The 26864-nt window shown below is 48.6% G+C and overlaps 1 protein-coding gene across 2 annotated transcripts; it reads left to right on the top strand.

The window, feature by feature from the left end:
• The first annotated feature begins 7361 nt into the window (after nt 1–7361).
• Nucleotides 7362–16531, top strand: LOC140402537 (uncharacterized). Of its 2 annotated transcripts, none has more exons than XM_072490391.1 (5): nt 7362–7453; nt 9885–10031; nt 11834–11969; nt 13246–13568; nt 14607–16531. In XM_072490391.1, exons 2-5 carry the CDS (start codon nt 9893–9895, stop codon nt 14702–14704), a joined length of 696 nt encoding a protein of 231 aa, XP_072346492.1. In that variant the 5' UTR covers nt 7362–7453; nt 9885–9892; the 3' UTR covers nt 14705–16531. The 2 variants fall into 2 exon arrangements, with proteins under 2 accessions (XP_072346492.1, XP_072346490.1); XM_072490389.1 differs by having other exon boundaries at nt 7428–7514.
• The last annotated feature ends 10333 nt before the right edge of the window (nt 16532–26864 follow it).

Genomic DNA, 26864 nt, shown 5'->3' with positions numbered 1-26864 from the left:
GACTCTGCCTATTGTTTCTTCTGTATCGCAGTGTTAATCACCCCGCACACTAGACGGTCTCTTCACATATCATTCAGGCCAGGTCCATATTCACGATCTTTTTTTCTATTTGCCTGAATCTGACCACAAAGGCCACTTACCCATTGGCTCCTGTGGTTGAATTGAGTTTAAATCTTTGTATAATTATCGAAGGCTTCGGACGGTAATGCCCTTTCACAAGACGTACTAACTCTGCGAAAGTCTTTGAATCAGGGCCGGTTGGAGATGCCAAGCTCCTCATTAAATTATAATTTTGGGTTCCACAGGACGCAAGTGGTATAATTTTTCTCTTGTCCGCCTCCCATTTCATTTGCCTGGGAAAAGTACTGACGAAGTATAACATATTGGAAACCAATCTTCGAAGTTAAACGGCTCTAATTTGCCACAAAATGGCATTTTGTTGACTCATGACTGGCCTGACTTGAGGTATTTGAACACAAGGTCTGTTTCCTCTTTTGTGTGGCAATTCCAAGGCGCTTCCGATAATCCTCTTCACCAATGTGATATCTGAGTGATTGGCCACCACCAGATCTGAACAACGATAAACTATTTATTAGAATACCTATGACTATATACAGGGTGCTGGGATGTGCTACAGCTTCCCACAATTTCCCTTTGAAATTATGGATCGCCTCCGTTACCACTGCACTCATGGACAGCAAGATTCCAGGTTATTACCACTCGCCGTGTGTATGGAAAGAAAGTTCTTCCTCACATCCCTCTTACCCAGAACCTCAAATCTCTGTTCCCACCAGTTCATCAGAACAGCTTTTCTCTGCCTACCCTTATCTAAAGCTGTCATAATCCTGATCTCCCCTCCATCTCCTTTGCCGTAAGAAGAACTACCCCAGCTTCTCCAACCCTAACCTTATGACTAAAGGTCTCCTGAACTATTCTGGTAAATCTCCTCCGTATGGTCTCGAGGACCCCGCACATCCTTCCGAAAGTGTGACCAGAATGTGGACATTGGGGCCTTATGAAGTTTCAGCAGAACCTCCCGGATATTGTTCTCAAAGCTTCTATTAATGAAGCCCAAAATTGCTATGCTTTGTTAATCGCGCTGTCAATATATCAAAGGGGCGGCACAGTGGTTAGCTCTGCTACCTCACAGCGCCAGGGACCCGGGTTCGATTCCAGCCTTGGGTGCCTGCCTGTGTGGAGTTTGCACTTTCTCCCCGTGTCTGCGTGAGTTTCCTCCGGGCGCTCCGGTTTCCTCCCACAGTCCAAAGATGTCCGGGTTAGGTGGACTGGCCGTGCTAAATTGCCCATAGTGTCCAGAGATTTGCAGCTTAGGTGGGGGAGTGAGCCTAAGCAGGATGTTCTTTCAGAGTGTCGGTGCAGATTTGATGGGCCGAATAGCCTCCTTCTGCACTGTAGGAATTCTATGGTTCCATGTCCTGCTACCTTCAAAGATTGATATATGGGCACATCCAGGTCCCTCTGTCCCTGACCAAGCTTAAGAACTGCGCCACTAAGACTATCTTTCACCAACTCTCACTTTCTCGGAGTTAAATTCCATCTTCTATTCATTCATGGGATGTGGGCATCGCTGGCTGGGCCTGCATTTGCTGCCTAGCCCTATTTGGTCTTGAACTGAGCTTGCAGCTTCCACAGCCACTTCAGTGGGGCATTGCTGCGGCTCTGGAGTCACATCCTTCTGCACTGTAAATTCTATGATTCTATGTAGGCCAGACCGGGTAAGGACGGCAGACTTCCTTCCCTGAAGGGGACATTAGTGAATCAGATGGTTTTTTTACTGCAATCGACAATGATTTCATGTTCACCATTAGCGTTACGGTCAAGATGTGAAAGATAAATATATATATTCACCAGCTGGACGGTTTTATGAAGTCATTTTTTCTGTGCTGTTAAAAATGGAACATTGTTCAGCTGACAAAGGGTTCAGCCAGTCGCCTGATGCCTTGCAGCAGTTTCCAAGTAACAATGGCCACATGGACAGTTGGTCTGGTCCCGCTCCCTGCGCTGGTCGTAATCTCCCACAATGGTACGAATGTCCGAAACATTAGCAATTCCGACACAATTCTGGGTCTCAGCAAGAGAGAGAGAGTCTGTCATTGAGCTGAAACCAGTGTCTCCTACAGCAAAAGGAATCCCGACTCAAATTAAATCTCAGGATTCTAGTCATCCTGTGTCCAATATTGACAGGGGGTATGTCACATTACTCCCTCTCCAGCCCCGCTCCTCAACAAGCTGCATTGTGATATCGCCTGTTGGTATTGGATTCCAGTAGTTACTCTCCGACCTCCCAGATCTCCAGGCACCAGCCCGTTATGCCCATCATCAAGCTGGTAGCAGCAGAACGAACACGGTCCCTCCTCAAACCTGCCATTTGCTGGAACCTCGCAACCTGCGCCACCCGACCAACTCATTCCATGGGCGGGATTCTCCGCCCCCCCCCCCCCCCCCGTCCCCCCCAGCCGCGTGTTTCTCGCTGGCGCGCCGTTCACTGCTGGCGGGATTCACTATTCCCCCGCTTGTCAATGGGATTTCCCATTGGGGCCACCCCACGCGACCAGGAAACGGGGGTGCGCTGTCAGCAGGGAAAAGGTAATCCCAATGGCCAGGGAATTCCAGACTCCACGGGCGGGACTCTCTGATCCTGAGGCTAAGTGTTGACGCCGTCGTAAATGCCGTCGCGTTTCTCGACGGCGTCAACATGGCCTCAGGAACAGCGATTCTGACCCCTACAGGGGCCCAGCACGGCAGCCGTGGGGTCTGCGCATGCGCAGTGGCTCCCTTCTCCACGCCGGCCCCGACGCAACCTGGCGTAGGGCTACCGGGGCCGGCGCGGAACTAAAGTGTGACTATAGTGAACAGGTAGACGAGGGTAGAGCAGTTGATGTGGTGTATATGGATTTCAGTAAAGCGTTTGATAAGGTTCCCCACGGTAGGCTATTGCAGAAAATACGGAGGCTGGGGATTGAGGGTGATTTAGAGATGTGGATCAGAAATTGGCTAGCTGATTTCTGATTGGTGGTGGTTGATGGGAAATGTTCAGAATGGAGTTCAGTTACAAGTGGCGTACCACAAGGATCTGTTCTGGGGCCGTTGCTGTTTGTCATTTTTATCAATGGCCTAGAGGAAGGCGCAGAAGGGTGGGTGAGTAAATTTGCAGACGACACTAAAGTCGGTGGTGTTGTCGACAGTGTGGAAGGATGTAGCAGGTTACAGAGGGACATAGATAAGCTGCAGAGCTGAGCTGAGAGGTGGCAAATGGAGTTTAATGTAGAGAAGTGTGAGGTGATTCACTTTGGAAGGAATAACAGGAATGCGGAATATTTGGCTAATGGTAAAGTTCTTGGAACTGTGGATGAGCAGAGGGATCTAGGTGTCCATGTACATAGATCCCTGAAAGTTGCCACCCAGGTTGATAGGGTTGTGAAGAAGGCCTATGGAGTGTTGGCCTTTATTGGTAGAGGGATTGAGTTCCGGAATCGGGAGGTCATGTTGCAGCTGTACAGAACTCTGGTACGGCCGCATTTGGAGTATTGCGTACAGTTCTGGTCACCGCATTATAGGAAGGACGTGGAGGCTTTGGAGCGGGTGCAGAGGAGATTTACCAGGATGTTGCCTGGTATGGAGGGAAAATCTTATGAGGAAAGGCTAATGGACTTGAGGTTGTTTTCGTTGGAGAGAAGAAGGTTAAGAGGAGACTTAATAGAGGCATACAAAATGATCAGGGGGTTGGATAGGGTGGACAGTGAGAGCCTTCTCCCGCGGATGGAAATGGCTGGCACGAGGGGACATAACTTTAAACTGAGGGGTAATAGATATAGGACAGAGGTCAGAGGTAGGTTCTTTACGCAAAGAGTGGTGAGGCCGTGGAATGCCCTACCTGCTACAGTAGTGAACTCGCCAACATTGAGGGCATTTAAAAGTTTATTGGATAAACATATGGATGATAATGGCATAGTGTAGGTTAGATGGCTTTTGTTTCGGTGCAACATCGTGGGCCGAACGGCCTGTACTGCGCTGTATCGTTCTATGTTCTATGTAAAGAGGCCCCCCTTGAGAGGCCGGCCCGCCGATCGGTAGGCCCCGATCGCGGGCCAGGCCACAGCAGAGGCCCCCCCCCCCCCCCCCCCCCTGGGGTCGGACCCCCCTCTCCCCCACAAATAGGCCGCCCCCGGATGGATCCACACCGAGGTCCCGCCGGGTAAGAGCAGGTGTGAACGGCGCCGGTGGGACTCGGCATTTCTGGCGTGGCCGCTCGGCCCATCCCGGGCGGAGAATCGCCGGCGGGGGTGGGGAGGGCGTGTATGCCCCGGGGTGAGAGAAACCCACCCATGTCTTCTCCCATTGTGGGAATCTCGCTCTGGGAAGAGGAGTATTCTACAATCAGTCAACCTCCCCTCAGAAGGAACAAACCAGTTGACTTCTGATCGTGGACTATGTAAAACCCAACTTGTATTTTTATTGTGGTTGTGCCCTGAACCCTCTTCCTTTTTCCTTATCCCCATTTATCGTGTGTGTAAAAGGGATGGATGTTGTGAAACCCCTCCTGTGTGTGTGTGTGTGTGTGTGTGTGTGTGTGTGTATAACAATTGGGGAATATCACTGCCCACTATCTTCTAGTCCAATGACAGGCAGCCTGGGCGAGCGAATGGGCCGCATGAGTGGCCCTCCTCCATCTCAGTAGAATTGAAATCAGGTTTGTTCACCAACCGTGACCCCATGGATAAGACTAAACCCATTTCATACACGCTGAATATTTCATAATGAGTCAGAGAAAATGCTCAATTGTTTATATATTAGTAGAACCGTCATCAACTTCAAATGGTAAAAATAGAAATACTTACACTTTGGACACCGAGGGAGCGCACGGCTCTCACAGTCAATGTTGTGAGCAATCAGCACGCACCTCACTTCACTCGCCCTCGCTTTACGTGTGAATCACTTCAGCCATACCGGCAGGAAAACAAAACTGAACGGACGGGAATCAGCGGAATGTGGCGATCCCGCGCGGGGGCAACGGTCAACAAAATCCATCGTGGGGGCCGCACTTGGAAACAAGATGGGCCGCATGTGGCCCCCTAAGCACTGACTCCCCTATTCCATCAGCCTTAATTTTGTTAAGCAAAATGTGGCATCTTGTCAAATATTTTCTTAAAATCTATAAAGGAAACATCCATTGCATTCCCTTCACCAACCTTTGCTGTTACTCAAAGGGTGGAAATTATGAAGCTTCTGGCCACAAACATTCAACCTAAACATTGGGGGACTGGTAAGAGGACTGGGAGATTATTCAGAAAAGGATGGAAGGAAGAGACTTAAGATCATAAGACGTAGGAACAGAATTAGGCCACTCGGCCCATTAAGTCTGCTCCGCCATTCAATGAGATTGTGACTGATCTGATAATCCTCAACTCCACTTTCCCACCTTATCCCCGTAACCCTCGACTCCCTTACTGATTAAAAATCTGGCTCAGCCTTGAACACACTTAACAGCCCAGCCTCGACAGCTCTCTGCGGTAAAGAATTGCACTGATTCACTCCCCTCTGAAAGAGGAAATTCCTCCTCATCTCTGTCTGAAATGGGCTACCCCTCACTGAGATTGTCCCCTCTGGTCCTAGACTCTCCCACAAGGGGAAACAACCTCTCAGCATCGAGCCTGTCAAACCCCCTGAGAATCTGATATGTCTCAATAAGGTCGCCTCTCATTCTTCTAAACTAGAGAAGTCGACAGCTACAGTCCAGTGGGCTCGATCTCGGTGAAGAAAACACTTTTAGAAATGCCAATCTGGTATGAAATTAACAGCCACTTGGACAAGTATTGAAGGCAAATCATGTTCAACTAAAATAAAAGCAAAATACTGCGGATGCTGAAGATCTGAAATAAAAACGGGTGGCAGAATTTTGGGCGGGGCCATAAGATGCGGCAAACAATGCAAAACGGCAAAGACTTTGGCGGGAGGGAAGTCGGTCGGTAAAGTTCCACCCAGAAAGTACCGGAAAAACTCTGCTACCTCTGCGGAGAGAGAAACAGAGTTCACGTTTCGAGTCCAATGTGACTCTCCTTCGGAACATTTCCCCAGCACGCACTGACTATTATTTTGTGTTAAACTAGCTTGATTGGAGTTTTTTTGTCGAGGTAAACAGTCGATGAGGGTAACGTGGTTGATGTGGTGTATATGGACCTCCACAAAGTGTTTGATAAGATGCCACATAACAGGCTGGCTCGCAAATATGGCGCCCATGGGATCAAAATGGCAGCAGCAAGGATGTACAGTTGCTGGGTGACAGGACGTGGGTAGTGTGGAATGGGTGTTTTATGGGCTGGAGTGAGGTGTACAGTGCTGTTTCCCAGGGGCTTGTACTATGGACATTGCTTTTCTTGATCTACGTTAATGAACTAGCCCTTGGGTGTGTAACGATGGATAACAATTCTCACAAAATGTCTAAATGTCACCGGAAAAAGCAATGCGAATCCCAACGGCTGCTCCGGCGTGATTCCTATCGCAATTCTCTTGGTCATTTGTTTTGGAGCTTGGGGAGGTTCCTGCCGGGTAAGAGATATGCAGGACCGAAAGACGCTGGCTAGGCCTGCTCCTCAGAAATTGGTGTGCCATATCTAACGGGGGGCCCTGGTTTCCAGACAACCCTACATTCCCCCCCCCCCCCTCGATGACTGAGACATCATCCCCCTACTCGCAGGAAACAGGTCACCCCCCCCCCCCAACTCACTGGTACCAATGCCACCCCCTCCAAATGACCGACATCTTGCTACAGGGTCGCCGAAGATCCCCCCCCCCCCCCCTTTCATGGCCATTGCCCCTTTCAGGCTCCGCCTCTTGGTTGGCACTGACAGGGTGGCTTCAATGGGAAATCCCATTGACAAGCGGTGGGAATGGAGAATCCCACCGCCAACGAACGGCACGGTGCCGAGAAACACACGGATGGGGGGGTGGGCGGCGAAGGATCCCACCCGTTATCCCATTGGTTGAAGGGTCGAGAACCAGGGAACAGTGGTTGAAGGTGATTAGCAAAGGAATCAGACAGGACATGAAGGAGAACATTTGGTTACACAAGTATTTAGGGTCTGGAATGTGCTACTTGAGAAGAGGCTGGAGGCAGATTCAATCGAGGTTTTCTGACGGGAAACGGCCAAGAAAAGACATCTTGTGGTCCAGGGAAAGGACAGGGGAGCGCGACTAGCTAAGTTGCCTTTGCAGAGAGGCAGCATGGGGCATGACGGGCCGAACTGCCTCCTTCTGGGCTGTCACCATTCTGTGATAGTATTATTAGATTCAGCCTCTCAGAACCACATCCTCCTTCCTCTTTCCACCTCGCACTCCATGACGTCTGCCGTTTCCGTATCGCTGCTCGTTTAAAAGGCCCTGGTCCTTGGTATTTCCCAGCCGTCTGGGTCGATCACAGCACAGAACAGTGCAGGTCAGTGGCAGACAGGTGCTGAGAGTGAGATTCGGGCACCAAATAGGACTGGAACTGAAGTGTGGGTAACTGTAGTAACTCTCTTTTTGTTGCACTCCGCAATCATCAATAGCTCTGTGCTACACTTGTAGTTAACCCTGTAACTCTCCAGCTGTCTAACTCTCTGTGTTTAACTCCATAACTCCCTCTGTGTTTTAACTCTTTAACCCTCTGTGTTACTTGCCAGCCAGCTAACTGTGTGTGTTTAACTCTATAACTCTCAGTTTACCTCTACAATGTGTTACTCTCTAACTAGCTGGCTCTCTCTGTTTAATTCTATCACTCCCTACGTGTTCTGACTCTTTAATTCTGTGTTACTCGCCAGCTAGCTAACCCTGTGCGCGTTTAAATCAATAACTCTCTGTTTAACTCGATAACATGTTCAAGTCATGATGTGGAGATGCTGGCGTTGGACTGGGGTGGGCATAGTAAGAAGTCTTAAAACACCAGGTTGAAGTCCAACAGGTTTGTTTCGAATCACGAGCTTTCGGAGCGTAGCTCCTTCATGAAGGATGAAGGAGCAGTCCTCCAAAAGCTACTGATTTGAAACAAACCTGTTGGACTTTAACCTGGTATTGTAAGACTTCTTACTGTGCTCAAGTAAAGGTAAAGTCGCCATAGTCCCAGATGATTATCGGCTACTTTCCCCTTTGAGGGAAAAGAGTTGACTGGTGGTGATTGAACCAGAGGACCAAGGTTGAGAAGGCGGGGCCCTTCATCAATTACCTCAACGGGTACGGGAATCGAACCCTCCCGAACCAGCTGTCCAACCAACTGAGCTAAACCGGGCGAAACCTGCCCCCAGTTGTTACTCTCTGACTAACTAGCTAGCTTTCTCGCTTTCTGTTTAATTCTATAACTATGTTACTCGCTAACTAGCTGTGTTTACCTATAAATCTGTGTTTAACTTGACAACTGAGTACTCTCTAAACTAGAGTACTCTATGCCTTATGTTTATCTTTAAGGAAAGATTAAACCGCTCTCTCTCTATTATCTTGTCTGCCACTGTGTATTCTCTGACAGAATACGGGGAGAGTTTCACTGTGTATAGATAACAGAGGCAGTCAGTGTATGTCTCCCCGGGAATCTCGAAACCCTCTCCCCCCCCCACCTTTTAAAATCCATCTCGCCAACCTGGTTTCCATCCACGGCATTTGCAGATTGACACAGGAATCAATTTATGCTCAGAGATGGAGTAAAAGAAACTGGGGCGGGGCGGAAGATAAGGCGGGGGGGGGGGGGGGGGGGGGAGAAACAAGGGCAACAGAATAGGAAGAAGGCAACCCCAGAACTATCTGTGGCAATGCCACAGAGTGTCTACCAGGGAGGGAAGACACTTTGCCACAGACCCCACAGGACTCGGGGCCCTCTGTGCAGAACAGGATTAGGGCCTTGTCAGCCTGCAATCTTGCTCATGTTCCCCCTCCCCAATCCCAGCACAGGGGTTGAATGACAATGATGTTATGTCAGGAGTCCTGTCAAGTGGGGGAAGAGGGCGGGTCACAGGTCCAAATATCTCCGCACTTGAGGTACCAGCCAACCAGGCCAATTAGAGACATTATTTCCCTCCTTCAATACAACTACCCCATTCATCCTTCATGTTACAGACAGGAGTGAGACAGTCAAACTGCATTGATTTTCTCTTGCCATAAGCAGATGTTTTGAATTAAGTTTTGAAAATAAATGGTGGTGTATTTTCCCAATCCCTCAATTTCTGTGATCCAATTTCCCTAAATAATCCACAGCAAACGCGAGTTAAGATTAACTCAGGTTGGGTTATTTTCCACATTCAAATCCCGCAAAAGGATCTTCCCATATCCCTTTTTCCCACCTTCATTCCATTTCTCACAACCTCTCCTTTCTCCCAATATCCCACAATCCCCACCTTTGTTCCAGATCCCTCAAACCCGCCTTTGTCCCATATCCTTCAATCCCACTTTCTCATTTCCCACAATCCCGCTTTCATTCCATATCCCTCAACCCCACCTTCATTCCATATCCCTCAATCCCACCTTCATTCTATATCCCAATCCCATCTTCATTCCACGTCCCACAATTCCACCTCCATTCCATATCCACCAATTCCACCTTCATTCCATATCCCTCAATCCCACCTTCATTCCATATCCCTCAATCCCACCTTCAGTCCATATCCCTCAATCCCAATGCTTCTCCCCTGAACTCCATTTATTGAGAAACAGATCTATTTATCACAATCCCAATTAGCATATCTGTTTCTATATTCTTTCCTAGGAATTTATTCCAAACTCAATCCTTCTCTCTTTGCAGAGACTTCCTCTGCATTCCCTCCCTGCGCTGAGGGACATGATGTCTAAGTTGCGAACAACTGTAAGAGAGCTGTGTTTTTAATTAAATGTGAATTGTTTTTCAGAGAGCTGGATGTGGTGTTTGACAGCTAACTGTGACCACAGGTTGCCCAGGAACATGAGGAGCTCCCTATCGACTCTATCCAGTGCGTTGTCACTTCTATTACTGATCGAGCATGCATCTGGACGACATGCGCCTGGACAACAATCAGGTACGGTATCATTATTCCAATGTCACTACCTCACTCGCCCATGTCATTCGCCCATGTGTATTCACAGTTCGGCATCCATAGGATGGCAGAGGGGGGGGGGACGGGATCAGAACCTCCAGACCCCACCCAAAAATAAAACCTCAGAACAATTTCTGGTTATGTACCCCTTCAGAACCAACGCGGAGGCCACTCCAAGCCTGCTTGGCAGGTGCACCTTCAAACCCACCTGGTCCAAGGCCTCACACACCCAGCTCTGCTCGGCCCCCCCCATGCCTCTGCCCACACCCCAGATCCATCCACACCATCGCCTCATCCAAGGTCAGACACCTATCCTTGGAGCCGTCAGTGAAACGACTCAGCTCCAGGATCTCTGCAATCGTGAATTCCTGCCATCTTCGATGGCAGAGATTTACTCAGCATCCGTCGTTGATGTGCCGGTAAAAATAAATTCAGCCTCGCCCCATTTTCCAGTTCTGGGTCCAAAGCCTCTGAGGTTTCGGCGCTTCAAAAACATATCCAGCTATTTCTTCAATGCAATGAGGGTTTCTGCCTCCAACACCATGTCAGGCAGTGACTTCCAGATCCCCATCAGCCTCTGAGAGTAAAGAATTGTCAGCTGCCTCGCGATCTTTCGACCAATTACTTTAAATCAACGTTACCTGGCTCTTGACATCTCCAATGAAAAATCGCTCTTCCTATCCAAACCCGTTTAGCTCAGACGGCTGGATTGTGAGTGAGTTTGATTGCCGTTCCGGCTGGGCTTAATCGTGAAGGTCCCCCGAAGGTCCCGCCTTCTCAACCCTGCCCCTCGACTGAGGTGTGGTGACCCTCGGGTTAAATCACCACCAGTCAGCTGCCGCCCCCACCCCCCCCGCCTCAAGGGGAAAAAGACCCTAATGGTCATCTGGGGCTCTGGCGACTTTTAGCTAGGCCCGTCATAATTTTATTGGGCCCCGTATCTAAGGAAGGATGTGCCGGCCTTGGAGGGGGTGCGGAGGAGGTTCACAAGAATGATCCCGGGAATGAAGGACTTGTCATACGGGGAGCGGTTGAGGAGTCTGGGAGTTTAGAAGGATGAGGGGGGGATCTTATTGAAACTTACAGAAGACGGAGAGGCCTGGATAGAGTGGACACAGAGAGGATGTTTCCACTAGTAGGAAAAACTAGAATCCGAGGGCACAGCCTCAGACTGAAGGGACGATCACACCCCCCTCCCCACACACACACAAACCTTTCTGTTGGTTATCCTCTTCCTCTTTATATATTTATAAAACAGCTTTGGGGTTTCCTTGCTTTTATCTGTCAATATTATTCACGCCCGCTCTTTGTTTCCCTATTTTATTTTTAATTTCAACAATACTGAGGAAGTCCCACCCTTTCTCTTTGTGAGAAAGTATCGGCTCTGAACCCTCTCTGCAGTATCTCCGCCCTCAACGCCTCCCAAGTGTTTCTGACACCGGTTTACCGTCAAGAAGCTGTTTCCAGTCCACTTATGTCAGATTATATTTCACGGTGGTAAAATTGGCTTTTCCTGAATTAGGAATTTTCATCTGCCCAGCTTCATCCCCTAAACATCCAAAGGGTTGGCTCTACGCTGACTGAGAACATTCTCCTGAATATGTTTGAAGAATTGTGCTTTTGTATTGAAACTATCCCAGTGAATTTAAGGCTGTTGGAAATCTCCCACGTGTCAAGGGCCTGATAGCTTCAGTGACCAAGCTGGTCTTTCTGACTTTCAGCTTTCGGCTGAGGCAGAAATGCAGGCAGCAAACACTAATCCAGCATTGACGTCCTTGTTTCAGGTGCGGAGTCCCATGTCCACACAGAGACTCATTCCATGCCCCTGATTGCGGCCCTGGCCATGTGCTTGGCAGGGATCCTCTTCCTGCTGATGCTGTGTGTCCTCTTCACGCCCAAGGTGATCGTGCAATGCTGCGGGTGAGTCCAGGAAAGTGGTAGTCTGCTGACCAGTGGGGGGAGGGTGACGGAAAGCTTCGGACATTAGATCAGGGTCCAAGCACAAGAAGTGGGGCAGAGCTGGCGCGAGCTGAGACAGTGGAGGGTCGAGGTTAGACAGCCGAGAGGGCCGGGTAGATTCAAATAAGTTGCAGCTGTTCTCCTTGGAGGAATTGAGGTTGTGAGGCAATTTAATAAAGGTGTTCAACAGCATTAGTGTTCTAGACTAGTAGATAGGGAAGTAACGTTTGCTATCAGCGGAAGGGTTGAGAGCTAGTGGACACCAGTTTATGATAGGGTGGCACGGTGATTAGCACTGCTGCCTCACAGCGCCAGGGACCCGGGTTCAATTCCGGCCTTCGGTGACTGTCTGTGTGGAGTTTGCACGTTCTCCCAGTGTCTGTGCGTTCCGGTTTCCTCCCACAGTCCAAAGATGTGCAGGTTAGGTGGGGCTATGGGGATAGGGCGAGGGAGTGGGCCTAGGTTAGGGTGCTCTTTCAGAGGGTCGGTGCAGACCCGATTGGCCGTATGGCCTCCTTCTGCACTCTCGGAATTCTATGATAGGATAATGAACCAGCGGCAACATAGGGGAAGGTGGCGGCATAGTCACTGGACCAGTAATCCAGAGACCCAGGGTAAAGCTCAGGGGACCCCGGTTCGAATCCCATCACTGCAGACGGTGAAATTTGTATTTGATAAAGTACTGGACTTAAAAGTCTAATGCTGACCATTATCGATTGTCAGAAAAATCCATCTGGTTCACTAATGACCGAAGGAAATCTGCCATCCTTACCTGGTCTGTCCGACATGTTTATCCAGATCCACAGCAATGTGGTTGATTCTTAAATGACCTAGTAAGTCACTCAGTTCAAGGGCAATTAGGGATAGACAATGAATGCAAGCCAGCGACGCCCACATCCCATTAATTAACAAATTAAAACTTTAACTTAAACGAGTGGTTAGGAAGGGAATGTACACGGTGGAAGCAGACGCAATCATGGCTTTCAAGAGAGGGTTGGATAACATTCAGAGGAAACTCATTGCAAGCCAAGGGGAAGAGGCAGGGGGCTGAGTGGGGAAGCAGGGGAATGGCATGAGCTAAATCGTTCTTGCGGAGCCAGCATGAACACTCCAAGCCGAATGGCCTCCACCTGTGCTGTAGCCATACTGTGATTCTATTATATGACAGCAGCTCTGAGAAATGGGGGTTAGAGCTCAAGGCCGGTGTCATGCTTTCTGACGGCCCATCTCATTCCAGGTGCAGAAGGAAGGGAGAGGACCGGACAGCCCAGCCATGGTCTCTTCCAACCTACGAGGAAGCCGTTTTTGGAGATCACGCAAAATTCTGTTCCGCCTCAGAGGTTGACTCAGTGTTTCTATCTGAATCGCTCGCATTGCAGTGTGGCCCTCAGACAGTGCACTGCCTGACGCTGCAGGGGGCTCCTTTTTATCAAGGCCATTTTGGCCCGTCTTCCCAAGTGGACATGGCGTTGCTTGGCGTAGTTCTGTCTGGTGAGGCCAAGGATAAGGAACCTCCAATCTACCAGGACATCTACCCCACACAGACAGGCAACGACCCAGGTAAGGAATTGAAGCAAGACTGAATTGTTCAGTCGAAACTGGTTTGTGGTGATGTTTACTCGTAAGTGTGATCTAACCAGGTCTCTGGAAAAGTTTAACATAACTTCTACACTTTCCAATTCTCTTCCGTTGGGAGAGGAACCCTTATGCTTTGTTTGATTACATTTTTAAATCTATTAACCTTTATTTCTACTTTCATAATGTATATCAATACCGCCAACTCCGGTTCCATATTATTTTCCAAGTCCATGCCCACTTTATTCTTCCCATGATAGGATGCTACCTCCCAGCTCCACCAACTCCAGATACCCTGTGCCCCAAGAGGGTGCTGGTGACCATGGACCTCCAATGGACTGATCCATAATCATGCTCAGCAAAGCGGTGTCGCCGCTTGCCGTTGCCTCCTGCAGTTTGGCTGACCATCAGGCACATTTGGGAGGGTTTTACGGCCTGTTTAATCAGCCTGTTTGGCCACATTTCGAGCGCACCTTCCTTGGCCATTAAGTTCTGAAGCCAGAGAACATCCTACCAACGCGCTTAAATAACGGTCGTCCCACTGAGGGTCCGGGGCGGAGCCGTCCCCGCGACATTGAAACAATTCAACACCATAAACAGCCAAATTGCTGGTCACTCATTTTTCTTTTCAATTTTAAAGTGCCCAATTCTTTTTTCCCCCTAATTAAGGGGCAATTTAGTGTAGCCAATCCACCTACCCTGCACATCTTTGGGTTGGGGGGGTGAGAGGGATACGGCGCCAGCAAGTGCTGAGGGTTTTGGCCAAGTGTGGTATCATGACCAGTACAGGCTTGGGAGGGCCGAAGGGCCTGTTCCTGTCCTGTAGTGTTCTTTGGCACGGGGAGAATGTGCAAACTCCACAAGGACAGTGACCCAGGGCCGGGATCGAACCTGGGACAGCACTGACGCTCATACGCCACTGCGCCACCTTGCTCGCCACCAATTGTTTTTGTCGGACCCTGAGTTACTCTCTGTTGCCACCTGATGCAGCTCCTGCTAATATTTATTCTTTTTGTTTTTCAGCTCTTCCCCGCCTGGAGTTCCGATGTTGCTTAGACTCTGTTTCCTGCAGCAATCCCGAGGCCCACTGTCCTGTTCTACCGAAGAATGAATCAACATAAACTTGCCCTCGGATTGGAAACAAAATCGGACTCCACAATGTTACCCATTGCATTGAGATGAGGCAGTTCGAGAACGTGCCACAGAAGCTGCTTTGAAACATTCATTCATGGGATATGGACATCGCTGACTAGGCCTGTCAGCTCATGCTCAGCCCCAGCTTGAACAGATGGTGGCGAGCTGCCCTGTTGCAGTCCATTTGTAGGTCGACGCTTTGCACATTCAGGGGTTTTTACCCAGCAGCAATGAAGGAACAGCTAAATAGTTTCAAGACAGCATGGCGTGCCACTCAGGAGGAAAGCCTGGGATGTGGCGGTGTTCCCAAGAGTCTGCTGCCCTCATCCGTCCAGCCGATAAGAGGTCAAGGATTCGAAAGGTGCTACGGGAGCAGAGAGGAACGAGCCAGTGGCAAAGGATGGACACTGGCACTTCCAGCTGAACTGTTTATTAAAGAGGTCACAATGACATTTTAACGTCAGTAATTTTAATGGCAGTAAAAAAATATGTTGGATGGTCTCTGCCAACTGTTTAAAATTCTGGATACACACCAATTCTTTATAGTCCCCATAGAAATTCTCATCAGCACTGACCATCAGCAATGGGCGGCACGGTAGCACAGTGGTCAGTAATGTTGCTTCACAGCGCCAGGGTCCCAGGTTCGATTCCCGGCTTGGGTCACTGACTGTGCGGAGTCTGCACGTTCTCCCCGTGTCTGCGTGGGTTTCCTCCGGGTGCTCCGGTTTCCTCCCACAAGTCCCGAAAGACATGCTGTTAGGTGAATTGGACATTCTGAATTCTCCCTCCGTTACCCGAACAGGCGCCGGAATGTGGCGACATGGGGCTTTTCACAATAACTTCATTGCAGTGTTAATGTACGCCTACTTGTGACAATACAGATTATCAGCTTTCCCTATCCAGTTCGGTTTTCAGTTCCCTCAAGGCTGTCCTTGCTGTCTCAGGCGAATTGGAACACACCATCTTTAATCATGTAGCTGTCCTCCCCAGCTCTCTCTCGAGTTGGAATAGGAGGCCACATTTTATGTGTACTTTGGAAGTTTGAGGGAGAGGGTGGGGGAGCTTGGTTCTTTTTGTGTGAGCACTCACCTACTAGAACGGAAAAGCTGGTGAGGTCTGGCCCAGTCCAAATGACATAATGACATTGACACCCCAGGGGCAGCACAGTAGCATTGTGGATAGCACAATTGCTTCACAGCTCCAGGGTCCCAGGTTCGATTCCGGCTTGGGTCACTGTCTGTGCGGAGTCTGCACATCCTCCCCGTGTCTGCGTGGGTTTCCTCCGGGTGCTCCGGTTTCCTCCCACAGTCCAAAGATGTGCAGGTTAGGTGGATTGGCCATGATAAATTGCCCTTAGTGTCCAAAATTACCCTTAGTGTTGGGTGGTGTTACTGGGTTATGGGGATAGGGTGGAGGTGTTGACCTTGGGTAGGGTGCTCTTTCCAAGAGCCGGTGCAGACTCGATGGGCCGAATGGCCTCCTTCTGCACTGTAAATTCTATGAAATGAAAGAGCAAATATCAAGGGAGCCTTATCCCCGAGGAAATAGTTAGGCTGGTGTGTTTGAGCTGATCTCGACATAGATAATGTGGAAACAGCCAGCAGAAGGCAATTACAGTTTAATGTTCGACATTTCTGTATTCCTTTTTTTAAAAAAACTGGTTATATAAATAAACACATTTCAATTTGCTTGATATTTAAAGTACAGGCGTCAAATAAAAAGTTGCTGACAGAAAATCGGAGGAGCTGAGGAATGGTTTCGAAATAATAACAGGAGCAAGAACGGAAGCAGAGCAGATGTGCAACTGGGTTGGAGCAGCCATAGTGTGGCCTAGCTCTGAAGAACCGGAGCTGGGTTGCTATTTAGCTAGGTACAGCCGGTAGAGCTGGAGGCAACATGGTTCATGGGCCAACTGTGAGCTTAACCAGGATGTGTTTGAAGATGGAGGAGTCAGCGAGGGAGACTTGGACACAGGAGGGAGGGCGAGCAGTCTGAGGAAGGATGGGATAGGGATGAAGCCAGGGACTAGCCCACTGAGGGGACATGACTAGACCCACAATTAATACTTGTGTGTTTAATCGGTTTATATGGCGCGCGCGGTACTGCATCAGGGAAGAGTGTAGAGTGTTGAGCAGGACAGCCACTGAACTCCGTGCCCTTCGAAGTCTGCTGTGGAATTTTCCATCGGAGCCATGGAAAACTCAGTTCAATGCTTCACACAACGGACATGAGCTGAACAAGGCCCCAAGGGTGACACAGGAGTGGAGTGTCACTACATTGGCCATATTGCGTTTAGAAAATAGGGTTCTGATACAGCCACCAAGTGTGGTTTACCGTATTCAACGCATGGCTGCCTGCTTCCAACTGCCCCCCCCCCCCCCCAATCCTCCCATCGAGCGCCCGACATGTCCAAACTCTGGCGCACTGCCTTTCCACGGCCCAATCAAAACGCACAGTCTCGTTATCCAAAATAAAAACCAAAAATGGTGAAAGAAAACTCAGCAGGTCGCAGAATCCAAACAGTGCAAGAGGCAGCCATTAGGGCAATCCAGTTTGCACAAACCCTCCAAAAGGGCACCCGACTCCCCCACCCCTATCCCTGTAAACCAATCTAACCTTTGGGCACCAAGGGACAATTTAGCACGGCCAATCCACCTAATCTGCACATCTCTGGACTGTGGGAGGAAACCGGAGCACCCAGAGGAAACCCACGCAGACACGGGGAGAACGTGCAAACTCCACACAGACACCCGAGACTGTAATCGAACCTGGGGTCCTGGCGCAGTGAGGCAGCCGTGCTAACCAGTGTTAGGAAAGGAAAGAAATCAAGAGAAGGAAGATGCGCCGGGAGCAGGTGAGCAGCCGTCTGAACGAGAACAGAAACAGGTAAAACACAAAATGGCTGCTTCAGCAGAGTAAAAATGTGCAAAAAAAAAAAAAATATTTTTCTGGTGTCGTCTTAGAAAAATATATATATATATTCCTGGATTCAGCTCGTCAGAAATTAAACACACGCTGGACCCACCCGTGAGCTGGAATCCGGAATGTTCAATAAGGCTCAAACATTGACTTGAGTGCTAATCTTGACATTAATGAGGCTTATCTCATTGAATTATGAGATAAACCCACCCAATTACCTGTACCAGTCTCCTTCACTCACCGCCTCTCGGCCTTCAATAAAAAAAAAAAAGGCCTTTATTTAATTCGAGCGAAATTCAACTCTGCCTGAATTAAATGGTGAGGAGCATCCACCCACGGCATTGGGAACTGTCCTGAGACTGTGTTGAGGAGAGGTTTCTCTCTCTCTCGCACACAACGGTCTCTCAGTCGGCAAAAATATACCAAAGGATGGTATATTTTCCGATTATAATCCATAGAGCTTCATGAGACATTGTCCTCTGTGCAAAGGTGCCGGGTAAAGCAAGTCATACTGGTTGTCAAGTCTTAAAAGCAATTGCCCCACAATTTTTTGAAGTTAAGCTATGCTTCTGCCTTAGAGCGCACATTTGGACGAATCAAGTTACATGCGTTGCTTGTACAAACTGTGGAGAGTACTAATATTATGGTCTGGATTATCTTGCCTCTTACCTTCCCACCAAGGCTGCGTACTTAGCCCCCTACTCTACTTTCTGTACACACACGACTGCACGGCAACATTTGGTTCCAACTCCATCTCCAAGTTTGCTGACGCTACGACCATAGTGGGCCGGATCTAGAGTCAGAATACAGAAGGGAGATAGAGAACCTAGTGGAGTGGTGCAGCGACAACAATCTCTCCCGCAGGAGATACAGAAGTCTGAGAACACGGTGAACAGACTCAAAAACAGCTTCTTCCCCGCTGTTACCAGACTCCTAAATGACCCCCTTATGGACTGACCTCATTAACACTGCACCCCTGTATGCTTCATCCGATGCCGGTGTTGTAGTTACATTGTATACCTTGTTGCCCTATTATGTATTTTCTTTTATTCCCATGTACTTAATGATCTGTTGAGCTGCTCGCAGAAAAATACTTTTCACTGTACCTCGGTACACGTGACAATAAACAAATCCAATCCAATCCAATCTACCTCTCGTTGGAGAAGGGATGAGCCGATGGTCTGCTTGGCTGCACATCTCATCCCAGCTCCTCCCACGTTGGCCTCGGTTAACTTGCAGGGTCTGCTGAAGAGGATTTCAGCCCGGAAAAAGTGGGGATCAATGCAGAGGGTCACCCACGGCAGCGGCGGCAGGGGCCATGTAGGAGGGACAGCAGCTGGAATGGCGGCTGCTGCAGAAACAAGACTGTGTTTACAGGGAAAATCAATTCGGTTCACGATGATTTGAACCAGGCTCCAACTAAATGTGCCCAGAGGCCTGTGAGAGTTGTGATTGATTTGATTCAAACACTGTGTAGCTGTGTAGATTTACTGTTACCAACAGCCAACGTGACTCTATTCACAACTTTCAAAGGGTAAATATTTCCGCATTGCTCACCTTTTCCAACATTAAATTTCCAAAGCAAGAGCCTGTTCTTCAAATAAAAATTCTCAATCTCTCCTGTGCCTTTCACATCTGCCCTCTCCCCCTCATCCCAAAACCGAACGCTCTCCCCCTCCCCCCAAAAGCGAGCCCTCTCCCCCCTCCCCCCAAAACCAAGCCCTCGGCCCCCTCACCCCAAAACCGAACCCTCTCCCCCCCACCCCTAAACCAAACCCTCTCCCCCTCTCCAAAACCGAACCCTCTCCCCCTCATCCCAAAACCGTGCCCTCTTCCCCCCAACCCCAAAACCGAGCCCTCTCCCCCCTCCCCCCTAAACCAAACCCTCTCCCCCTCCCCCCAAAACCAAGCCCTCTCCACCCCTCCCCCCAAAGCCAAACCCTCTCCCCCTCACCCCAAAACCGAGCCCGCTTCCCCCCAAAACCAAACCCTGTCCCCCTCACGCCAAACCGAGCCCTCGCCACCCCTCCCCCCAAAACCGAACCCTGGTAACACAAAAGTTTCTGTAGATATTTCAAGAAAAGAGTTAACAAAGTGAGTGTTGGTTCTATCGAAAGTGTGCCTAGGGAATTGGTAATGGAAAACAGGGCTATGGCAGATGAATTAAACAGATATTTTACGCCAGTCTTCACTACAAAGAACACAAGTAACATCCCAGAAATAGCTGTAAATGAGGAAGTGGAAGGGAGGGAGGAACTCAGGAAAATTGCAATCCCCAGGGAAGTGGCATTGAGCAAATTGTTGGGTCTGTGGGCGGACACATCCCCAAGACTTCACTCTAAAGATTTGAAAGAAGTGGCTAATGAGATAGTTGATGCGTTGGTTTAAATTATCCAAAATTCGGGGATTGGATAACAGCAAATGTAACTCCTTTATTCAAAAGGGAAGGAGGCAGAATGCAGGAAACTATAGGCTAGTTAGTCTGACGTCTGTTATAGGGAAACTGTTAGGAGCCATTATTAAAGATGCACTTGGAAAACTTCAAGGCAATCGGGCAGAGTCAACATGGTTTTGTGAAAGGGAAATCACATCTAACCAATTTATTGGAGTTCTTTGAAGGAGTCACATGTGCTGCGGATAAAGGGGAACCGGTGGATGTACTGGACCTAGATTTCCAGAAGGCATTTGATAAAGTGCCACATCAAAGGTTATTGTGGAAAATAAAAGATCATGGTGTAGGGGATAACATTTTGGCATGGATTGAGGATTGGCTCCCTAACTGGAATCAGAGTTGGCATAAATGGATGTTTTTTCTGGTTGGCAGGATGTGACGAGGGGTGTGCCACAGGGATCAGTGCTGGGGCCACAACCGTTTACAATTTATACAAATAATTTGGATGAAGGGACTGAAGGTCTAGTTGCTAAATTTTCGGAGAACACAAAGATAGGTGGGTGAGAAAATTTGTGAAGAGGACGTAAGGAGGCTACAAGGGTTAAGTGAGTTGGCAAAAATCTGGGCAATGGGAGTATAATGTGGGCCAATGTGAAATTGTCCATTTGGGCAGGAAGAATAAAAAAAAGCTTATGATCTAAATGGTGAGAGATTGCAGAGTTCTGGGGGTGCAGAGGGATCTGGGTGTCCTGGCTGCATGAACCACAAAAGGAGTGTATACAGGTCCAGCAAGTCATTAGGAAAGCTAACAGAATGTTATTGTGAAGGGAATTGTATACAAAAGTAGGGAGGTTATGCTTCAGCTGTACAGGGCATTGGTGAGACCACATCTGGAGTATTGTGAACAGTATTGGTCTCCTTATTTAAGGAAAGATGTAAAAGTGTTAGAAATAGCTCAGAGAAAGTTTACTCGATTAATACCAGGAATGGGCAGGTTCTTGTGTGGAAAAGTTGGACAGGTTAGGTTTGTATCCACTGGAGGTTAGGTTTGTATCCACTGGAGGTTAGGTTTGTATCCACTGGAGGTTAGGTTTGTATCCACTGGAGTTTAGGTTTGTATCCACTGGAGTTTAGAAGAGTGACTTGATCCAACCTTGAAGGTCCTGAGGGGTATTGACAGGGTGGATGTGGAGAGGATGTTTCCTCTTGTGGGAGAATCTAGAACTGGGGGTCACTGTTTAAAAATAACGGGTGGCTCATTTAAGATGGAGGTACAAAGATTAGCTTTTTCTCTCAGAGGTTCGTGAGTCTTTGGAACTCTCTTCCTCAAAAGGCGGGGGAGGCGGAGTATGAATATTTTTAAGGCAGAGTTGCATAGATTCTTGGTTAACAAGGGGGTGAAAGATTATCGGGGGAGGGGGGGCAGGAATGTGGGGTTGAGGTTACAATCCACAATCTTATAAAATGGCGGAGCAGGCTTGAGGGGCCTCCTCCTGGTCCTAATTCGCATGTTGGCATGTTAAATATTTTAAAAATCTATGGCAATACCTCTCCTGTCACTCTATCCTCTAACCCCTCTCCCTCTGCCATCTAGCGCTCCATCCCAACCCTGATTCCACAGGCTCCCTTCAAACTTCACACCCACCCATAACAAGGATTTGCCATCGACACATTGGTGACACAGGAGGGAAATATTTCATCTGGGAGACAGCAAGGCCGGTGTGCACCTCGCACAGGATTGCTAACAGAGTGGAGGCTGGTAGTTTTAGTAATTGTAACGGTCGCCTCAGCCTGTATGAGGCAGCAAGGCTCACGCGCAGGCCTAGGTGGCTGTTTTGTGAGTTATACCTTCACCATAACTCATGGCTTCACTGTCCAGAATCATGCTCCCGGAATATGCTGCGATTTCCCAGCAAGATATACTTGGGTAAACTGTAGAGACACCAGCAGCCGTCTCCGCCTCGCCCCCCCCCCCCCCACCCCCCCACCCCCCGCCCGCACCTCTGCAGGTCAGAAAGCGGGCAGTGCTGATGGAGGCAGCATGATCATCTCCTCCCCCAGTACAAGTATAAGAACACTTCAATCCCGAGCAGCTCACATCGCCACCTGCCAACCAGACTATCTGTTCCCGCTACAGGTAGTGTGCCAATTGGCAAGAGTAATTAAATAGCGAAGTCATTAATGGCAGCACGGTAGCATAGTGGATAATGGATAACACAATTGCTTCACAGCTCCAGGGTCCCAGGTTCGATTCCCGGCTTGGCTCACTGTCTGTACGGAGTCTGCACGTCCTCCCCGTGTGCGCGTGGATTTCCTCCGGGTGCTCCGGTTTCCTCCCACAGTCCAAAGATGTGCAGGTTAGGTGGATTGGCCGTGATAAATTGCCCTTAGTGTTGGGTGGGGTTACTGGGTTATGGGGACAGGGTGGAGGTGTGGGACTGGGTAGGGTGCTCTTTCCAAGAGCCAGTGCAGACCCGATGGGCCAGGTGGCCTCCTTCTGCACTGTAAATTCTATGACACCGATGAAATTAACTGAACCCGCGGGCCAAGAAGCTGATACAGCTCCGGAGGAGGATAAACTGGTCTCACTTCATTTCAACTTTGTCTTGCTTGATGTAATGCGCAGCAAAGGATGGGTATGCAGCGGTGGCACTGCAGAGGGCAGTGGTGGCAAGCAATGAGATCGCGGGTTTAAAGTGTAACTTGAAGCTAATCAAATGTCTTGTGTACAGAGGTTCCTGTAGCAACATCCTCTTGGTTTATGCCAACCTACAGGGCTCTTATTATTGCATAGTTTGTAGCCTTAACTAGGTTGGCATGAGAGGGTTGTCCCATGAGTAATTCTGTGTTTTAGAACACCAGGTTTATTTGGAATCACTAGCTTTCGGAGCGTAGCTCCTTCATCAGGTGAGTGAAGAGGTAGGTTACACAAACACAGCATATAACGGCAAAGCCAATGATGCAAGATGATACACAAAGTATCATCTTGCATCATTGGCTTTGCCGTTATATGCTGTGTCTGTGTAACCTACCTCTTCACTACCCGATGAAGGAGCTACGCTCCGAAAGGTAGTGATTCCAAACAAACCTGTTGGACTTTAACCTGGTGTTGTAAGACTTCTTACTGTGCCCATCCCAGTCCAATGTCGGCATCGCCACATCATGTCTAAGAATATTGAGAGGTGCTTTAATTGTAACTGAATGAAGGGAATTAACAGGGTAGACTCAAAGGTAGTTCTTTCCTGACTGGGGGAAATCTAGAGTCTCAGAATAAGGGGATGATCATTTAGGACTGAACGAAGGAGAAACACCTTTACTCAGAGACTGGTAAACGTTACTCCAGAGAGTTGTGCATGTTCCACTGTTGAGCATGCTCATGGCTGAGATAGACAAGAATTTAGATCTCTCGGGGAATAAAGGGATATGGAGTTGAAATAGAAAAATGGCCGCGACTGTACTGAATGGTGGATCAGGCTTGAGGGGCTGAATGGCCTTCTTCAGCTCCAATTTCATATGTTCAGATGCGTGTGTGTGCTTGGACACCATTTATACAATAAGGGTGGTGCCCATTCTCCCTCCCTATATGAAGTACTGTCCAACTATTTCATTCAATATTACATATGTCATGTGAGAGTACCTTTAAGACATGGATGTTTAGGCAATGTACCTTTAAGAAAACAGTGATGTCAGAGAGTGGGTGGAGCTGAGGTTAGGTCAGCCATTTTGCAGTATAGTTTTGCAGTTTGAAGAGAGCTTGGGAGTGTGTGTGTTTGCAGTGAGCTGGATCTCTGCCATGAAAGACTATCTCTGGATCATTTGGGTGATTTAAACTCATAATAGTGAAGCCTTTAACCTGATGTGATTCTGTTTAAAGGTGTTAAGTCTCTTGGAAGTTTGAAGGAACATTTTGACGAATTATTTTCTGTTGCAATATTTTCGGAGTTATCTTTGAAGTAAGGGGTATTAAGAGATCCAATGTTTATTTAAGATGTTAAGTTGAGATCATGGAATAAACATATTTTGTGTTTAAAAACCCACGTGTCCATAATTGTAATCCCACACCGAGGAAACAAGCTGTGTGCTAGGAAAAGCAACAAATACATTAAAGGGAGAGGTTGGTTGAACTCCACGATACATTTTGGGGTTCTGAAAACACCTCGGCCATAACACGTACGTCATCTAACTTGGTCCATGTCCCTTCAAATCCACTGTCCCTGCTACTTTATCTTCTCTAAGCCTAGCCTGAGTTTCAGGATCCAAATTACTGGTGTAAATTAGAAAACGCATTGGGCCCCCCAACACGGAGCTTTGGAGAATCTCCGTTCCTCCTCCAATGACTTTCCACCCCTTGGGTAGTTTCTGATCCACTGCCAAAGTTTCCTACAACTCCCTCCGACTTTTCATGTTTAACCAACAGCCTTTCAGATGGAACTTTATCAAATGTCTTTTGAAAATCTAGGTTCACCAGGTTGCACATTTCAATTGGACAATCGCAGGGTTGTTATGATGCAGGAGGATGACATTCAGCCCATCAGGTCCAAACCAACTCTCCGAACATGCGATTCACTTAGTGCCCATTCCTCCTACCCCCCCCCCCCCCCCCGTTCCCCCACCCTGCACATTCTTCAGAGAAGTTTCATCCCCTTTTCAATGCCTCAACTTAACCTGCACCTGCACTCCTCCACTCTCACACTCAAGACTCTAACCACTCGCTGTGTGTAAACGTTTTTACTCATCATCTTTTCCCCAAATATTTAAATCTGTGCCTCTCTTGTTTGCCATCCTTTCACATTTCTCCCGATCTACTCTGCCCAGATTCCTCATGGCTTTGAATATCTCTATCAAATTTCCTCTCCGCCTTCTTTTCTCAGAAGGAAATAGCTCCAACTTTTCCAATCTGTCTTCATTACCGCGGTTTCTCATTCCCTGGGACCATTCTCATGAATCGAGGGGACCATTCTCGTGGCTTTCTGAAGCAAGTTATTTCTACAGCACTCCGGAGGAGAGCAGTCAACATGGATGGAGAATCCTGGCCGACCAACCTGACTCTGTCCAAGTGGAGGGTGCAATATCCGGCTCTCTGACGGACATTTTACAAAGTTCCACATGAAAGGTTATGAATAAAATTCAAAGCTGTGGGGCCTCAGGATAAATCCCGGGAGCGGTTAGGTCAACAGGGAAAGTGAGTGCTTGTACGGGAGGTTACGGTAGTGAGGGCGGCAATAAGGGGGTGCAACAGGGCTTGGGGTTAAAACTAGTATGGCTCCCAATTTCTATAAAATGACCTGAGCAGAGACGTGTACAAATTTGCAGGGCGACACTGTGGCATAGTGGTTAGCACTGCTGCCTCACAGCGCCAGGGGGCCGGGTTCGATTCCGGCCTCGGGTGACCGTCTATGTGGAGTTTGCACGTTCTTCCGGTGTCTGCGTGGGTTTCCTCCGGCTGCTCCGGTTTCCTCCCACAGTCCAAAGATGTGCAGGTTAGCTGGATTGGCCATGATAAATTGCCCTTAGTGTCCAAAAAAGTTTGGAGGGTAGAAGAGCCTGTTCCTGTGCTGTATTGTTCTTTGTTCCACACAAACAGTGACCAGAGGACGGAATTGAACCCAGGTCCCTGGCGTTGTGAGGCAGCTCTGCTAACCACCGTGTCACCTAAATACCAGATCCAAATGAATACCATCTTTTGCCTCTTCCCCATTACAGAGAACACAGAAACAGTGGGGTGAAGGGCTGGCTGGTAAAGTTCCCACTCGCAGCAGGAGCACCTCTCCCTCTGGCTGAGCCAAACCTGTGACATCAACAGGTTGAGTACAGGAGCAGGGATGTGTTGCTGCAGTTGTACAGGGCCTTGGTGAGGCCACACCTGGAGTATTGTGTGCAGTTTTGGTCTCCTTCTCTGAGGAAGGAGGTTCTTGCTCTCGAGGGAGTGCAGCGAAGGTTTACCAGACTGATTCCAGGGATGGCGGGACTGTCATATGAGGAGAGATTGACTAGGTTAGGATTGTTCTCGCTGGAAATTAGAAGAATGAGGGGGGGGGGTCTCATAGAGACTTATAAAATTCTAATTGGACCAGAGAGGGTAGATGCAGGGAAGATGTTACCAGTGATGGGTGTGTCCAGAACCAGGGGTCACAGCCTGAGGATTCAGGGTAAACTATTTCGGACAGAGATAAGGAGACATTTCTTCACCCAAAGAGTGGTGAGCCTGTGGAATTCATTACCACAGGAAGCAGTTGATGTTAAAATTTTGAATATATTCAAGAGGCGGCTGGATATAGCACTCGGGGAGAATGGGATCAAACGCTATGGGGAGAAAGCAGGATTAGGCTATTGAGTTGGATGATCAGCCATGATTGTGATGAATGGCGGAGCAGACTCGAAGGGCCAGAAGGCCTCCTTCTGCTCCTATCTTCTACGTTATGTATCTATGAACTTCCGCAGCTCACGATGTATCAGCCTCCCCAAACAGGCGCCGGAATGTGGCGACTAGGGGCTTTTCACAGTAACTTCATTTTGAAGCCTACTTGTGACAATAAACAATTTTCATTTCATTTTCATGTCTAATCGATTGTCAAAACTCTCCCTAACGCGCCCTAGTCTCGGTGAAGACTGGAAAAGATGCAGAGACCACACAACGTCATGAATAAATGGGAATTTTTTTTCGCTTGAAACCGGATCGCAAAGCTTAACAATCAGGATCCTGGAACCTGCAACAAGTACGTTGCGACCACATCCAGAATAAGAATCAACACTAAAAGTGCTCCACAAAGTTCCATCCTGTATAAAACTGTGGGGAGTTTAGTACAAAAAGTGGATGAGCTCCTTGCCCAGGGGAA

The sequence above is a fragment of the Scyliorhinus torazame genome, chromosome 25 (assembly GCF_047496885.1).
Source record: "Scyliorhinus torazame isolate Kashiwa2021f chromosome 25, sScyTor2.1, whole genome shotgun sequence".
Lineage (NCBI taxonomy): Eukaryota > Metazoa > Chordata > Chondrichthyes > Carcharhiniformes > Scyliorhinidae > Scyliorhinus > Scyliorhinus torazame.
The sequence above is the reverse complement of the archived record's forward strand: the minus strand, read 5'-3'. Positions and strand labels throughout refer to the sequence as shown.